At 47.8% G+C, this 18,233-nt stretch overlaps 1 protein-coding gene across 4 annotated transcripts in view; it reads right to left on the reverse strand.

Annotated features, from left to right (window-relative positions):
* The window catches only part of ANO2 (anoctamin 2), a 311,269-nt gene that overhangs the window by 278,417 nt on the left and 14,619 nt on the right, over positions 1-18,233 (reverse strand). For all 4 annotated transcript variants that reach the window (XM_045826458.1, XM_045826456.1, XM_045826457.1 and 1 more), the window contains exons 2-3: positions 15,269-15,453; positions 13,785-14,111 (exon numbers count right to left, since the gene is read on the reverse strand). In XM_045826458.1, coding sequence (XP_045682414.1) covers positions 13,785-14,111; positions 15,269-15,453 — 512 coding nt within the window. The remainder of the gene's footprint in view (positions 1-13,784; positions 14,112-15,268; positions 15,454-18,233) is intronic.

An 18,233-nucleotide genomic window follows, 5' to 3' on the forward strand; every position in this document is an offset into this window, starting at 1 on the left:
TCCTTGCCATGAACAACTCTACATGTCTTGTCTTTGCTGCACATCGTACTGTGAATCAATTCAATAAACATCACTGAGTATCTACTACGTGTCAGGCACTGCACCAAAAAGAAAGAAAGAATAAAACACAACTCCTTTTCTCAAAGTCTTCAAACTATACCGGGGGACAAGTGAAGTTCCAGGGTGTGCACTGTTCGGGTAATGTTGCCCAAGTACGAAACTAGGGGCAGGAGATTATGGACACATCCAACAGAGCATCACATAACAGTTTTAAGTAACGAGAAAGTCTCTTTTCAATTATTTTGCAAAGATGAAGCCTCGGTTGGATGCCAATACATCTTTAACTTCTCTGACACTGATTAAGCTTCCTTTAAAAAAATTTTTTAATTGAGGTATAATTGACATGCACTGTTATATTAGTTGCAGGTGCACCCCATAATAGGCTTCCTTCCCAACAAAGAGTGAGCAGTCCCCTCTAGCCTAGGACCTTTCATAGCTGACTATATCCAGCCAAAAATTAGTGCTGTTATCTTCTTTCTGGGGTGGTTTATTTTTGTAGTTATTGTCTATTTGTTAGCCAGAGATATTGGTTCCCCATTGTTTATAATAACATATTTCTTTTTAAAATAAATTTAGGTTTAAAAAGTAAGTCAATTTGGCAAAAATATTCAGCAACTAACAATATGAAAAGTAAATGCTTATGCCTAAAATCTCGAAACTGGTAAGCATTGGTATCCCAAATAATGATCATGGTATTAAATAACGGAAATTCCAAGACCCTTTACAAGGGGAACCCAGAGAAGAAGTAACCAGCACACGTGACTCTGTGAGTATATCCCTCATTTCCCAACTAGTCCGTAAACCCCTGCATCGCCTTCCTTTGGGGTTGCCTAATCCACAATTGGACATGTTCTTTCATTCAGAAAACGGGAAGGAAATTCAATTCAGCTCATAGGGAGTGTAAAAAATTGGATAATTAAAGCAAAACACGGGGAGGGGGTTGCAGGGCTGGGTGAAAAAGGTAAAGGGATTAAGCAAAAAAAAAATTCACATAGACATGAGCAACACTATGGTGATTACCAGAGGGAAAGGTGGTGGAGGAGGTAGAAGAGAGTAAAGGGGGGATAAATAGTGATGGAAGACTTACTTAGGGTAGTGAATACACAATATAATATGTATATGATGTATTGTGGAAATGGACACCTGAAAACTATATAAGTTTATTAAACAATGTCACCCACCCCAATACATTCAGTAAAGAAGAAAAAAATAAAAATGAAAACACGTCGCAATTTTATTGACAAAAAAAGAAAAGCAAAATGCAGACAGATGGGAGAGCCCACTGGACCCTCTGGCAAACAAGGAAACCCCAGAGCAAGAAGGAACACCACACCATTTCTGCAAAGAACTGAGGAAATAATGGCACTTCATTATATAACAACATGCTACCTATGGAGTTGTTGGCTACGCATCTCAGATAAGAAAATAGACCCAGCACGGCTAAGAGACTTGCGTAAAGGTACACACCAGTGAATCCCACTCATTGCCCTCCACACACAAAGTTCTTCCCACTTAGTCCTGCTGCTGGAAATCCAGGTGATGGGCAGGAAGAAACTCTCACTGACAGTTACCAGTGTTCTAAAAGGTCTGCTGGCAAACCCGGACCCCCACTCCAGGCCCCACTCACAGGCTGTGGCCCAAGGTGGCCAAAGGCATCCTTTCCAACTCCTCAAAGCACTGTGAGGACTTTACACAGCAATGTACATAAGACAGTAACCATGGACGGGAGGGCAGGTGCCAGGGGCCAGCGGCGCACCCATGCAGACTCTGAGGGCCCCGTGGCTTCAGCTGCAATCTTTTGGGGCTTTCCATGTCTGCACTTGAGAAAGAAGACACAAGAGAACAGCACACCCATCAGACCCCACTCCTTCTGACTTCTGGTTTCTGAAAACGTACTAAAACCCCACAGGCCCTCTCTGAGGCCTGGGAAGCCTTGACCCTCAGAAAAAGGCCTGTGGAAGAGCTGAGTGGAAATGCCCTCGCCTGGATGGGCTCCGAGACAAGGGAGAAACACAGCTTTGGCTAAAACAGCCACAGCCAGACCTAGCCCACTCCTCGACGCCTGGCAGCAATGGATCCCCACGCGGAAACTCAGCAAGACAGTTACAAGAACATCAGCGGTCACTTCATCCAGGCCCATGCCCAATCCCTTGGACTGTGCAGCAAATGAGATTCCCAAACCAGCAATGCTTAAGGGACAAGGAGCACATTCTGGGAGGCATCAGAATGGACCCAGGGTTCCCATAAATGGCAATTTCCATGAATCTTTCTGAGGAGATTCATAACATTCCGGCCATGGCTGAGCTCCTCGGCAAGTCGAGAGGGATGGGAAGATGGGCAGGCAGGGTCCCTACAGTGAGTGTACTGTCCACTTCAGAAGACAATGACACGGTTAACTACCCTGCCGGCTCTTCTTCCTTTTGCTTCCACTGTCCAGCTCCTTGCAGTCACTGTGCACAGAGCAGGGAAGGCTGGGAACACTTCTGTCCATAGCCTGGATGTAAACGGGAGCACCCTCTCCCCTGGAGAAAGGCCATCGCTCCACTCCCGCTTTGCTCATCCAGAACCAGGACCAGCCTTCCTAGCAGCATGCATCACGGATGCTCAGGAACGTGGCATCAGGCAGGGGCCTCGGAGCCCCGCCCTGTTCACAGCACTCCCTGCAGAGCCTTTCAAAAAAGTCCTGAAAACACCAGCGTGCTTAACTCCAGCATTCAAACGACGAACAATTTTAGTTCAAGAACCCATAACACAAGCCACAGAAAATCACAAACAAAACTAAGTTCCAAATGAAACATGATTGGCCAATTCTAAGTTTTCCCACTAATATCCTTTTGCTTTTTACTTACTGCCTTTGCCTTCGATAAGTGCTGACTGGCAGATGAGGAATAATAGTTTCCAAACATTTAAGGAAAAGATATATAACAGCCATTTTTAATTGAGAAAATTATCTTTATCAGTGCAATTTTTCATTAAGTTGAGAAAATGGTCCATTTTTATTTCAGCAAGGACTACGTGAGTCAATGTCAGAGAAAGCCAGCACAGTTTCAGGTGCACAGTTGGAGAATCCCCGATTATGCTCAAACTTCCTTCTTTCCAGATGGGGACGCTGAGGTTCAGAAGGGGGCCAGTCGGTGGAAGAATGGGACCTAGAACCCAGGTCTTCTGATGCTCAGCCCAATCCTCTTTCTACTCCATTCCTCCTTGGGTTCAAGCACACCATGGACTGATCCACACACTCCCAAATGCAAAGAGCCATGCAGACCCCAAGCAGCATGCAGGGGCTCAGCTGAGGTCACAGCTGTGCACAGCCTCCCTGCCCCACGAATCAGGCCCCTGCCTCAGGACCCCTCAGGACCCTTCTATGAGCCAGGTGGTCCCAAGAGAGAAGCTGTCAGGTGTCCCCATCTGGTCTCCCCTCACACAGCAGACAGGCAGACAGCCACTCAGAGCCTGGGGCTTCTAAGTTTTGGGGGTTATGTTCAGGGATTCATAACCTAGTTTGGGCCATGGAGACACAGAAGACTCAAATGAAATCGAGGGACCCCTTCTTAGAGTGTTTTTAAATGCATAAAATACAGGATCATAAGGAAAATAAATATATGGAAATATAGTTACCAAAATAATTTATATATAATGTGAAATAGTAATATACATGTTTCTTTATCAACACATTAAATAGCAAGACCTAGAGCACATCCAAAAATTGCCATAATTCCAAAACAGTAATAATGATAAATGCTTTTGGATATTTGGGGGACAACTGTAGTGTGACATGAATCCACGTGTGATTTCTATTGGAGACAGACTTGCAGGAACTCACAGTAATATAGTTTTGTGCTTGTGTCCTTCATTGAAGTACATGCTTAAGAGTCAGTTCAATGTTGGTGAAAATAAAGCACAATTTTCTATCCCTCAAGTTTATGAATTCTACCCCCTGAATTCTATTCACAAAACCCACAAGGTTTAAGAACCCCTGATGCTGCCACCTAGCCCCAGAGCTCATCAGATCTAAGGTACAGGTACCCTAATGAGCTGCTAACCAGGGGTAGCAGGGAGACCCTGTCTGCAGTGAGGAACAGGGACACTTAAGGCTGCAGGGGCCCCAGCACCATCCTCACCACCCATCGAGCAACAGATACTGCCGGGTATCTCCAGGCCTCAAGGCTAAAAAAAAGGACCTGATCATTGCAATACACACGCTTCAGCTAAACTCAGCAACATGCGCAGTCCTTCCCAGCATCTCTGCTCACAGAGAGAGGATGAATCCTTCCTGGAGACCACAGCCCATTCATTTCTGCTGGGACCCTGAGCATCTGGGGACAGGGAGAAGGAAGGTGACGTAGCCAAGAGTTTCACGGCAGAGGTAAGACTTCCCCAAGTCACCCAGACCATCAGTCACTCTTCCGGAACTCTCCTCCCACCTCTGCTACTGCACTTTAGACCTCATTGTATGACTCTGTGATCAAGTTCACTTCCCCTAATAGACTATGAGGTCCTTGAAGGCAGGGACTGTATCTTATTCACCCCTGTGTCATCAGTTCTTAGGCCAGGACGTGGCACCTGGAGGTGCTCACCACATGTCTGCTAAATGAGAGGCAGGAGATGGGGGGCCAGAAACGGGGCCTGCAAGTTCTCCCCGAGCAGCTGCTTTCTCCCTGTGTGTCTAGGAGCCTGAAACACCTGGCACTGCCATGAAGAGGAATTATTAGCAGGATTTGGTGACCATCTCTTCGCCAAATAACAGAGACTGATGTAAATGATAGCAGGAAGCTTGAATGATGCTCAAAGTATTTAACAACCAGCACAGCATATTGTTAAGTCAGAGCAGGCACCAGCCACGGACCCCTGACAGTCATACCAGAAGCACCAGTTAGACATCAGCCTCGTGGGAAGATAAGTTAACTTCAAGGAAAGCAGACCTGACTGAAGGAAGTCAGCCCATCTTGACTTAGTTGTTTGCACAGACTCTCTATAATCGATATTTCATTTCCTTGAAGTATTAATTAGCAGCATGTGCTTGTACAAGTCACATCCAGTTTCTGCTCTCTGATGGAAATGAAGGAAATTGCAAGCCCTTTTAGCTCTAATATGCGATGATCCCACATTCTCATACCACAGATTGCATCTGGTGACAGAGACCCAGCAAAACAAACAGCCAGTGAGGGGTGCCCAGGCCAGAAGCCCCGAGCCAGGTCCATTGCTGAGCCTTGCCCTCTGCTACTGGAGGGTGAGACTGGCAAACAATCGAAGCCCAGAACCTCCTTCCAGCTCCTTTGGAGGAACCCTAGAGACCTCCAAGAGGCCTCATCAATAGATGAAGGAAAGACACCAGACACTAAGGCCTTGAGAAAGGGCAACACTCAGCTGCCTGCCACCTCCAGTTAAACACTCAGCCTCCTTTTCCTTCCAACCGATGCCCACTTTCTTTCATAACCTGGGCAGTGCTTACCTGCAAAGCTGGCTGACTGTGTAGCCCAAACAGCACCCTTGGGAAGTCATTTTAAGAGACTAAGTTGGGGAGGAACTAGGAGACCTAGTTTCAAGGCACACCCTGTGCCTCACTGGCTTGACCAGGCTCTTTGGGTTTCCTATGACAGGGACACAAGGGCTGCTTAGCCACCTCAGTGGGGCAGCCATGTGCATCAGGCAAGAATATTGAATGTTGATTTTTTTATCACACACTCTTTGAGAAAGGAAGTAGAGATTTACCCGGTTGGCGGGTACCTGACTCCCCTTTCTTGTGTCTCTCTGCTCCCCCACCGGCAGACTTCCTCGAGGCCGCCCCTCAGGGACCAGATCACCCCACCAGCTCTGAGTGGCACTGTGCAGCCCCGGGGCACGGGCTCCTGGGGCATTGCTGTGTTCCCTGGAAATCCTCTGGGGCAGGAAAGCCAGGCGGGTGAGAAGCCCAAGGCTCTATCTAGCATGTGGCTTCAGGGTGGGGCAAGTGGGACAGGAACACATCCAAAGCCAGGGGGAAATCATCGCATTTCCCCAGTCATTAGCGCAAGTCAACAGCAGCAGGACTGCTACCCACACACATGCGGGCAAAACAGCCGTCACCAAGGAACGGTAAGGACTGGGGCATCACGAAATTCCACATTCGTGTTTCCCCTGCCTCCGCTCTAGCCCTTCCTAAGAAGGCACACCACTACCCCATTCCTAAGGAGGAAATAGACTGATTTTATAATGAACTCAGCAGGGGTATGGGGGCCCCGCCCCATGGAAATCCAGGGCTCCCTTCACTCCATCGCCCAGCAACCTGCCCTCGATGCCTGAGGAAGAGCAATGGACAGGAAGACCTCTGAGGACACTGTCACCCTAAATAACAAACAGCAAGGTTTTCCTAAGGATCAGGAAACTTCTTAAATCCCAATTTTTGCAGCAGAGCGAGATGTGAGAGTTCTGAGAGACGACAGCAGCAGTGGGCCCTGTCTCCACACAGGTGGCCCTCACTTGCCCAAATCAGCAGTGAGGATGCAGGTGTCTGTCACCCACAGGTATCTCGAGCAATGTCTTTAAATAAAATACTAATCAAAGGGCCAAACGGAAGGAACCATAGAGGCGAACTATGGTCTAGTCACCTGATGATCCTGAAGAGTCTTTAAAATACGAACAAGGACAATGCCTGTGCATGGAAATGCGCACACAACGTGAAAAAGTGAAGCACCAAGTGGAAGATAAGCACCAATTATCATCCTGTCTAAAGCACGCCCAGGAGCAGCTAACGTCACAAACAAATTCTGCAATATTCAGTCGGATCTGGTGAATTCTGCAGTATTCAGTCGGATTTGATAAATGCAAAGTTCCTTTGATCTGTAAGGCTGAGTGAGGACTTTTTAACAGGTGTCTGAGAGAAACCCATTTTTTTCCTAATTACTTTAAAATCAAAGTGAAACCAGAGCCTAAAAGACAGCTTAGCCCAGAAAGGTGGGGACAACTGAGCAGGTGGGGCCACTGCACCTGCTCTCCAAACCGCCACCAGGTGCATGCAGTCAAGCAACGTTCCGGCTCCTGTGAGGTGCCAGCTCCGGACCGCTGCTGAGAGCCAGAGGCTGAGCATCCTGGCCCAGAGAAGAAGTGTTCAGACCCCAACAAGCCCCCAGAATGTTGGTCAGACCCCCAGAAGCACCCGCTAATGAATCTCTAACCACCTCTAACCAGTATTCACCAACATGGCATTGTGGACGAGGGGTGGGAGGACAAAGAAGATCATGGGCTGCTGGCCCTGAAGGAGATGACAACTCGTCCTCAATCTTGGAGGGGCAACAGCTGAAGGCAACCTGAGTATCCATGATCATGATGGGAGTGACCGGTAAACTGTGATGACTACAAACTGCCCAACCATTAGGGGAAAAATGGATCAGATGCACATGCCAAATGTGAATGGCCTGAAAAATGCAGGAACAGTGGAAACAGAAGGGGCTATAAAACAGAGTGCCTGTGCAGAGTGAAAATGTATATGGCCCTGAGAAACTGTCACCGCCAAGAGGCCCTAAATGCCGTGACAACTGTATGTAATGTGGTATCCAGGACAGGACCCTGAGACAGTAGGTAAAAACTAAGGAAATGCAAATAAAGTGTAGGCCACAGGTGGCAAACACAGGGCCCGAAGGCCAAATCCAGCCCTCCTCCTTGTTTTATCCCTCCAGCACCTTGTTTCTATCCGGCAGCAGCACCAAACTCCTTGCCCCTAGTTAAGGAGTAGTTACATTTATACAGTCCTCAAATTACATTCGGCCCTTTGAAGGCAACTGTGAGGCTGATGTGGGCCCTAGTGAAAATGAGTTTGACACCCCTGGTAGACTTTAGTTAGTGAGAATGTATCAAAATGGGCTCATTAATAGTGTCGTATGTGCCCTGACTAGTGTGGCTCAATGGATTGAGCACTCTACAAACTGAAAGGTTGCCGGCTTGATTCCCAGTCAGGGCATATGCCTGGGTTGTGGGCCAGTCTCCCAGTAAGGGGTGCAGATGAGACAATCACACATTGATGTTTCTGTCCCTCTCTTTCTCCTTCCTTTCCCCTCTGTCTAAAAATAAATAAAATCTTTTTAAAAAAATAGTGTCATATGTACCACATTAACGTAGATGTTAATAATAGGGGAACTGGATGCAGGGTATACGGGAACTCTGTCTAATTTTTCTGTAACTCTAAAACTGTTCTAAACAATAGAGCCCACTTTTAAAATGTAAAAAAAATACATAAAACAAGAACAACACTGTACACTCCCCAGAAACACAAAGAGAACGACTCTTTGGAACGACTGCCCGTGGAGGGAACAGGCAGTGAAGGGGTGGGGCATATTTAAATGAGGAAGGAGAGGGTCCTTGTGCAGACCAATGATAATAGTGCACCATGACTGAGAAGTTCGATTAATACAACTCTTTGCATCAGAGGTCCCCAAACTAATAACACATTTTTAGAAAATACAGAGAAAGAAGGAACACTGCAAAACAGTAGATCCTGATGGCTACGTGAGTGGTGGCAGCTCTGCCGACAGAAAAGGGGGCACCAGGGAAGCTGGGTAACCTGAAATAGCTCCACGAAGGAGGAGTTAAGTAGACCTGGAAGCCAGGGGTGGGGGTTGGAGGGGAGGAGCTTTTGGTGGTCACACAACAGGGACAGCAATCCAGGACCCACGCCACAGCCCCATCTAACACTGATCAGTCTGAAAAGCTATCTCTGGTCCCTAAATTCCCGCAAAGCCAGGAAAATCCAATAGCAACTAAAACGTGCCACCAGAGGGAGTCAAAGATGGGCAGTGACGTGAGCAGTAGCGGCAAAAGTCAACAGCACAATTATCTTTGAATGTCAGATCAGCTATGAATAATTTTGTAGTATAAGTATACCTCCAATATTGCATAGGATATAGTTATAAAATTATTTGTTATTGTTCTGAAATTCACATTTAAGTAGGCATCGTGAATTTTTATCTCCTAATCTGACAACTCTAAACAGTCATAGTAGCAGTAACACCAACTGTTCTGGATAGTTTCTTTAGTTGTCTATTCATAAAAACACAAGGAAGAATGCAGTGTTGTTCCCGCTTTACAGACATGGGAACTTTGACTCAAAACGACCAAGTCACTTGCCCAGGTTGTGAGTCTGGTATACGCCAGGCCTGGGAGGCGAACATCCGGGTTTGGGCTCCAGAGTCCATGTCCTGAACGTGATGCTGCTTCCCAACTTAGCAGGGGAACAGGGTCCAGGCCTCCACTCCCTGACACCGCAGGCAGGTGTGTGGACTGCAGCCTGCTGCCATGGTAGTGGCAAAAGTTCCTGTAACCATGGGAAATTGTACCCCACCCCACTGTAACAGGGTGCAGGCAGGGGAGACCCCAAATGGGGATTTGTAATGGGGTCCAGAACTCAGGGTGTCCAGGAAATATTACATAAAAAATATATATAGGATGCCCTCACCTCCACAAGTCTGAACTCGGGGATGGGACACATGGATCAGGGACATTGAGAGCTGTTTTACATAGCAACAGTTTTGTAACTAACCTCTTGCAAGGTCATTTAACATATCTACAACTTTTAACTGGTTTCATGGATATGTTAAACACCTGTGGCCATGCTTTGAGCCAGGGAGATGGGAGTGCCTTTCAACTCCGGTAAGGCAGTTCCCCCTGGATACAGCACCCTTGGAGCTGCCCCTGGACACAATGGCATTGGAGTAAGAGGGGACCAGGTGGTTTTGGCAAGAAAAGGAGAACCACGAGACTTTGGGGCTTCCCTTGCCACACAGCTTAGGAAGCTGGAAGGCAAGATGTAGCAGCAATGCAGAGCCCCCTCTTAGCAGTTTGGAAGAATGCAGGAGAGACACTGTGGGAAGGAAAGGGGTGAAAGGACTCTTGCTGCTGGGCCATGAGAAGGTGCCACATGGGTTTGGATGAAGAACTGGAGATTGCAGCAGGGACACAGCTGATGGTGCTGGGAACCGAGGGAGGCCTGCCAGCCGAGCACGGATTACTGGGAAGAACCAGGGGCTGCCTGAGCCATGGACTTCTATTTCTTTTCCTGAGATACGGCACCCCTGACTGGGCAAAGGAGGGAAGGAAGGACTGTGTGTGTTTTGTGGGTGTTTTAAGGGACTTTGGGATTTTAACGAAGACATTAAGTCATTAGTCTAAATCTATACACCCTTTGAATAAATAATCCCTTTGCTTTTCACCAATCTCTGGCATTGAGAGACGTCATTCCCCGGTGGTGAGCAAGGCAAACCTAAAACAGGGACACCAGGAGAAGGGAGGGTCCATTCGGTAATAGTATTTTGTCACCCCCCCCCCATTGGGTCTGTTCTGTAATACCACCATTGTTCTGACATTGTTTCTGTGAGTGCAGACTCTGACAAACACGGAGCTTGTAGTGAAGAGCACATTTGCATAAGAATCCCAGGAACTACCACATTTTGCCATGTATAGAGTGCTTTCATGTGTACTGCTCACCCATGTTTTAGGCCCAAATTTTCAGGAAAAAAAATTACATTAATTTTTAATGAAAATTAATTTCATTAATTTTTAACTCAATTTTTTATTCATTTATATTTAGGTATTCATTTTTAGCATTATAAAGGAATGTTAGCATTTATTTTTTAACATATTATGGTACAAGAAATTCTATGTTACAAATAATTACAAAATGCACGAACAGATACAAGGCATTTCAGGTGCTACCCGTGTATAATGTGCATCCTTATTTTTCCCTCAAAAATTTGGGCAAAAAAGTATGCATTATACATGGCAAAATACGGTAGTTTCAAGAGATACAGACTCCAACCAGCTCCAGGAGATCTGCTGACCTTCGACCATGGAGCCAGGTTGATATGAGGTCAGGATGACTACACCAGGACGATGCACACCCAACCATCACTTGCCTTATCGGAATGGACTGTGCTCGTCTGCACATACAGAGCTTTTCAACCCCCTCCCTTCTTATAAAAACCTCTGCTTCCACTGAAAGGTACAGGTGGGCTGTGAGACATGAGTCCCCCATCTTCCAGGAGATGGGCTATGAGACATGAGTCCCCCACCTTCCAGATGCCCAGCATCTGCAAATAAACCACTTTCCTTTACATCAGCACCTGCCTCTCCAATGTTGGCTCTCATAGCGGCAGGCAGCCAGTCCTGCGTGTTGGTTACATTCCTCGGCCCTCAAAACAAGCCAGTACCTCAAGAAATCTTCCCACCAGACCCCAATCAGAGGCACCAAATAAGCACTGGGTTTCAAAAAGTGAAAATCAGCATTCTCACAGCAAGGAAGTCCCAAGTAGCCCTAAAAGAATGCACTGCCCCTGCCTTGGTGAAAGAATAACAAGAGAAGTAGCACAACAAAGGCAGAGTCAGGCCGCAAGCAGATCCTGCCTGGGGACAGGGAAATGAATGAATGACCTCTGGCTGGGGGGAAGGTCCCTTCCAGTTTGGGGGCAGGATTAACTTGAATCTTGCAAAACAGGTTTCCGTAAGAATGGTCTGTCATCCCTCGGCATGACACCTCTTAAAAGAATCATAATGAAGCTGTGGCTGGTTAGCTCAGTGGATTGAGTGTGGGTTGCGAACTAAAGCATCGCAGGTTCGATTCTCAGTCAGGGTACATTCCTGGGTTGCAGGCCACGGCCCCCAACACATTGATGTTTCTCTCTCTCTCTCTCTTTCTCCCTCCCTTCCCTCTCTAAAAATAAATAAATAAAATCTTTTCAAAAAGAAAAAGAATCATAATGAGCATTTACTGAGCACCCTCTATGGACCCAACATTGTGCTGGATGTTTTCATTGCCCTGGTCTAATGATGGGACACGTAAAAGTCACTCCAGCACGGGAGTCTTTTATTTTGTAGATGAAGAACCTGAGCCTCAAGAAGGTTACTTATTTATTCAAATAACTATTGAGTACTACTACTGTATTGTTTAGATTCTGTCCTAGGTGGTAGGGATACAGCAGTGAACCAAAAAGACCTCTGCCTTGATGGAGCAAATGGGGGCACAAATAAAATAAATTTATAAACCTTTCCTATAATTTCAGATAGTGGGGCTTAGTGGGATGGAGAAAAGTAGAGCAGGATCAAGACATGGAGTGATGAGGCAGAAGTATTCTAGCAGGGGTGGTGTGTGGGGGAGGGAGCATTTGAGCAGAGTGTGAAGTGAGAGGGAGTACACACAGGTGAGGGGAAGGGGACTGACGGGAAGGGGACAACCGAACGCCCTGAGGGAAGGGTGTCCAACACATACTGGGCTGGCCAAAAAGTTCATTTGTTTTTTTTTCTATAAGATGGCTCTAGTAGTGCTTAGTTATCTTTAATTTCATCAGAAACAATTTTTTTAGATTGTATTGTGACAGCTGTCATATCAGTGTGCGTTAAAAAAAAACTGATCAGAGCCCTGGCTGGCGTAGCTCAGTGGATTGAGCACGGGCTGCGAACCAAAGTGTCGCAGGTTCGATTCCCAGCCAGGGTACATGCCTGGGTTGCAGGCCGTGACCCCCAGCAACCGCACATTGCTGTTTCTCTCTCTCTCTACCTCCCTCGCTTCCCTCTCTGAAAATAAATAAATAAAATCTAAAAAAAAAGCTGATCAAATTGGTGAATTTTTGTGTAGCCATTTTAATATTGAAAATGGAAGAAAATACATAACATTTTCAGTAATTATGCCTTATTATTTCAAGAAAGATAAAAATGCAACTGAAACACAAGAAAAGATTTGTGCAGTGTGTGGAGAAGGTACTGTGACTAATCAAATGTGTTGAAAGTTGTTTGCAAAGTTTTGTGCTGGAGATTTCTTGCTGGACGATGCTCCACGGTCAGGTAGACTGGCTGAAGTTGATATCGATCAAATCAAGACATTAACCGAGAACAATCAATGTTATACCACATGGGAGATAGTCAACATACTCTAAATATCCAAATCAGCAAAGTTATTGGTGAAAATAAAAAAATGTATCTTATATTTTATGGGAAAAAACCATATGGACTTTTCGGCCAACCCAATACAAGATAAGGCTGGAGCAGGTGCAGGAGCAGGGAGCGGGTAGAAAACGAGTTTGGAGAGTATGGCAACAGCAGGTCATTTTTAAAGGATCACTGCAGTGTGGAGACATGGATGGGTAAGGGGATGGATGGATGGATGGACGGATGGATGGATGGATGGATATATAAGACATATATGTAGATAAACAGATTTCCATAAATTCCCTTAAGCTGGTTACTCACCAGAGGTGAGAATATATATGTAGCTTGCAATTTGATAAAATGTGTTCAATGTTTGGTTCCCAAGTAATCAGCTCCCTCAGGGGTCCCAGGCAAGCACATGCCTTAGTGAAGTAGATCCCCTATAGCAGAATTTTGATCCCAAGTTCAACAGGCAAACAGGGTTTTCATCCCAAGGAAACAATTATGGAAAAGGCTACCAGGTGGGGCCTCAGAACACCAGGGAGAAATATCTACTAGGCCAATTCCCACACAACAGACTAGTGCACACACACACACACACACACACACACACACACACACCCTTACTACCTTGCATCTCCTAGGTAGAGTCACTAACTATACCAATACTCTTCCTCAAGTACTTGGGCAAGAGAATCTGGTTTTCCCACCAGGAAAACAAAAAAGCCACTTTCCAGAACAAAGCCAAAGCTCCCTGCAGGTGACACGGATCCCCAGGAGCCCAGCCCTGCAGAGCCATCCCACCCCACGACCCTGTGACTCCTGTCCAACCTCACCTCCAAGTCCTTCTCGAGCTCCAGCCCAGCCTCCATCAGGTTGTGCTCAAACTCGTCCCGCTGCTCCCTCCTCTCCTCCTCCAAGGCATCCAGCCGCCCCAGCTCAATGTCTTGTGAGCCCCCAGCAGGGGGCTCCTTGCCAGTCTCCCCGTTGGAGACGATGGCCAGCGATTGGCCAGGTAAGCCTTGGCCAGGGTGCGCCCCGCGTTTCCGGTAGTGGTAGGCAAGCACATAGTCGACCTTCCTTTGGTTGTCATAGAAGTGCATGCGACTCACACGGGCTCCCGAGGACACTGGCTCATTGGTGTCCAAGTAGTTGTTGATGACCTGGCCAGAGAAAAGAGAGCAGGAAGAGTGAGGTCTGGTGAGGAAGAAGTGAGAGACAGAGGAGGTTGCCCTTGCTCTGGTCCAATAAGCTGCACTAGGAAGCAAGCCCCTCAGACCCAGAGACCCAAACCACCCCAGTGACAGGACAGAGTGGCATTCGTCTGCCACACCCAGCCCTCCACCCACCCATCCATAGCCCAGGCATGGGTGCCTTCACACCTGCTCCAGGCTTCATGCACACAGATATGCTCAGGTACACAGACCGCACACACAGCAGCAAACCCTTGTCTTCACACTCAGAGCCACAGGCCCACTCTTGCACACGCATACAGTCCAACACACACATCTGTGCACATGTACCTCACCCAAATGCACTCTAACACACAGCCCTCCACACGCACAGTGGCACACCCACCTCCTTGTGGATCTGCCAACTCGCATATGTACATGCACAGAGTACTCACTGGCAGGTTCTCTGGATCCATTGGAACAAAGGCCAATTTCTGGTCACCTGATCCACCTCACAGGAATTCACTACACACTATGCCCTTCACAGCACCACATTATCCTCTTCCTCATACTCTCCAGCCACTGGTGAGGACCCTGCCACAGATGGCAGCAGGGGACTGACTCCTGCTCTCATCCACTCGTGGAGATGGGTGTTGAGAGAAAAGGAAAAGACAGAACGAGGCGGAGCAGAGTAGGGACCTGCCTCCCCTTTGGGTGTTTCCCTGTTTATTACTGGTTTGATACCCAGCTGCCTCCACAGCCACCTGAGAGGTCACCAGGGCAACCAGGCACAGGGGAAAGCCTCCAGAGCCACCATGGCAGAGGTGGGAGGGGAGCCAGGGAGTCTGCAGACTGACAGGTGGGATCACCTGGCCTCTCACACCTCTTCCTTCCCTGTCCTGTCCTCCTCTGACCAAAAGACTCCAGTGTGGACATTATGCTCTCATGCCTTAGAGAAAAGAAAGGAAAAAGGCCTAATAAAAACCCTGAGTCTCTCTTTCTCCCTCCCTCCTCCTCTCTCCCCCCTCTCTCTCTCTCTCTCTCACACACACACACACACACAGCCCCCCAAGTGGGGTGTCCTCAGTTAAGAGGCTCCCTTAGGGCCCCCAACAGGGCGAGCTGTCCCCTCATACCCCAGTACTCACGGAGCTGCCCTGGGAGCACTCTTCACCAGGAAGTTGGCTGGTATCACAGTTGGAGCTGCCCTGCAGACCTGGGGCTCGGGGACCCAGCATCTTGAGGTATTGCTGTCCTTGTTTGAGGCCCTGGCCACCCCTGGCCACTGCCCGAGGGCTCAGCCGGCGTGGAGAGCCAGGGAGCAGGGGGATATCTGTGAGAGGGAAAGACAAAGGAAGCACAGCCCCTTCAGGTGATGGGAACCCAGGACACAGAGAAACTGAGGCACTGAGGGATAGATACAGGGGTGGTCATAAAAAAATGGTCATATCTCCTCAGAGCCTTAGTGATCTAGAGTCACACTGGCCACAGGGGAGGAGAGGGGAGAAGAAAATGGGGGTGGGGTTGTCTCACCCTACTGCACACACACACAGAGCAGCCCTAAGCCGCCAGCTCCAAGGCCCCTTCTTGGCCCTCCTCGGAGCAGCCCTCTCACAGCCAGCAGCAGGACTGCCGCGCTGTTTCAGAAGACTCCCAGCCTCACCCTGCAGGGAAATGAATGACCCCAGTCGGTAATGGAACTGCAGCATGTTAGAATCGGAGGGGACTGAGAGATGAGACATGGACTTTGAGAGATGGACCTCCAAAATCCCAGACAGGGGCCACAAGTTGCCAAGGTCTCACAGCTGATCAGATTCAGTCTCTTCCCACCTCTGAGAAACACCTTCAGGTAGAGCAGCATAGCCCAGAGCACCTGGACTCAACCCACAGCTCTGGCACCTGGGCTGAGACCTCAGCCCTGCCACGCTGACTCTGAAATCTCTCTGAGCCTGTTTCCTCAACTGTAGATGAGGAGAATTCCAAACTTCCAGGATTGTAATAAGAATGAGCACTGGAGATGTGACGCAAAGTACCCAGGACAGTCATTACCCTATGTGCATGCAATAAAAGGTGGTTATATAATAATTCTTATTATTTTTGTTATAAGCTCTCTAGAAGCAGAAATCAAACCTTATAGATCAAGCTCAGCCCTTAGTCTCTCCCTGCTAAATGAATCAGTGGATGGATGGATGGATGGATGTACAACAGCTCTTCCTGGTCTCTTGAAACAGAATTTCTGGCCAGTTATGAGGTTGTGGAGCAGTGTCTATGTGTCCAGCTCTCTACTGGACAGTTTCAGTAAGCCTAGAACGTTTGGTCCCTGCACTTGAAAAACTTAGCATCTTTCATGCAGGAAACACAATTATGACCAGGAGAGTGAAGCTTTTATAATTTATTTCTGCACTGTGGGCTCCAGTCCCTATTACAGGACACCAGAAAGCTAGGTCAAGGTAGGCTTCCAGAGGAATTAAGACTAAATCTAGTCTTGAAGGGTATGTAGTTTCTGGAAGATGCTCCCTAGAGACAGAAAATAGAGGGCAAGAGGTGGCATACATGCTACTGGAGGGACGATGGGGATGGGGGAGCTGGGGAGAGGCTCCAGCTCAGGACACCTTGTGCATGTTCTTCCCTCTGGCTAGAACATGCTTCTCCATCTAGCTGTGGCCCCCTGCTATTGCAATCATTCAAGACCCAGAAAATCCAAAGTAGTACATTCTTCTTCCAAAAAGCTGCCATCAAGGTGTAAGACAGGAATATTTAGATACAACTAATAAAGATAATTTCCTTCCACCTTATCATGACTGAAGTTCCACCAGCTCAGATGATAAGGGGATGGGGACCCACAGGCACATGTGAAGTCATCATAAGATGGCCTCTGACCTTCACCTGGTGGACTTCATCGGTCAGCATGGTACCACGGAGAGTGGGGCTCAAGGGGCAGCATTTATTGTCTGGTGTCACCAAGTGAAGAGAACCCATCAGGGCAGCCCAGGTTGAGTCAATGGGCCTGTACCCCTAAGCCTTTGCCCAGATCCCCAAATGACCACTGCAAATGACCATCCCATATGTGAGCAGCCCCTCTTTCAATTATCCAGGACCCTCACAAGGCACTGGGGCACTGAGGTTGGGCAAAGAGAACCCTCTTCACCATCAAAGTGTAACCAGATGAAAATGACTGAGGCCCTTTGCTCGGCATAGACAGACGGCAGTCCCCCTTGGCCCCAGCACCTGCCCGCATACACATCTGCCCCACGTTTATTCTCCCCCTCTACCCTCAGAGGGGCTTTTTCAAATTATACATCATATCACTCCACCCTCACACTCAAAGCCCTTCAATGCTTCCCTGTTGCCAAAGTACAAAATCTTGACCACAAACTGAAAGGTGATGCATACACTCTCCAACCTTGCTCCTGTCCCCCTTGGCACTCCCAATCTCTTTGAAACTAGAGTTTTCTGCATATTCTTATTCGGTCCATTTGTGGAGACCTTGAAGCATAACGGAGCCATAGGGGCCCTTGATAATGGGTTGGGGCTGCACTTCTTGAGAGTAGGGAGGGAATGGAGGGGAAGAGGGCAGTGTTCTGGTCTTTGCCTGCTGTTTAGAGCTGCCTACAGCCTGTCTGCATGGTCCAAGGCCAGAGTGGACAGTCTTTGTCAGGCCAAGAATAAGGAAATCAGGAAATGCCAGACAGTGATTTGGGACTACATGGATACAGTGCAGGGCTAGCCTCTACAGAAGGCCACCTAAGAAGCACAAAGGTTGACTTAACCGCACGGTTTGCCTTACCCTCGTACAGCCCTCCCAGGACTAGCCATCAGCACGGAGCCAGGAGTGGACTCAGCCAGAGTTGAGCCTCAGTGTCTAGTCCTGGAATTGCCGCAATTTTGGAAAAATATATACTTTCTCTGTGCTTAGTTATTCTTTCCATGAATGGAGTGGGGAGGGTTTCATTACTGTATCTTTGCCTCATAGGATGAGTGTGATGACACAGTAAGAGAAAAGAGCAACATTCCTTGGAAGTACATGACCCATGGAAATGCAAGGGATCACATCAAACCCTACTTGGGGATTCAGCACCTGCCCCCTCCACCTGACTTCCCTGCTTCATTCCA

Source organism: Phyllostomus hastatus, unplaced genomic scaffold (genome assembly GCF_019186645.2).
Source record: "Phyllostomus hastatus isolate PE091 unplaced genomic scaffold, TTU_PhHast_1.1 phas_scaffold_755, whole genome shotgun sequence".
NCBI lineage: Eukaryota > Metazoa > Chordata > Mammalia > Chiroptera > Phyllostomidae > Phyllostomus > Phyllostomus hastatus.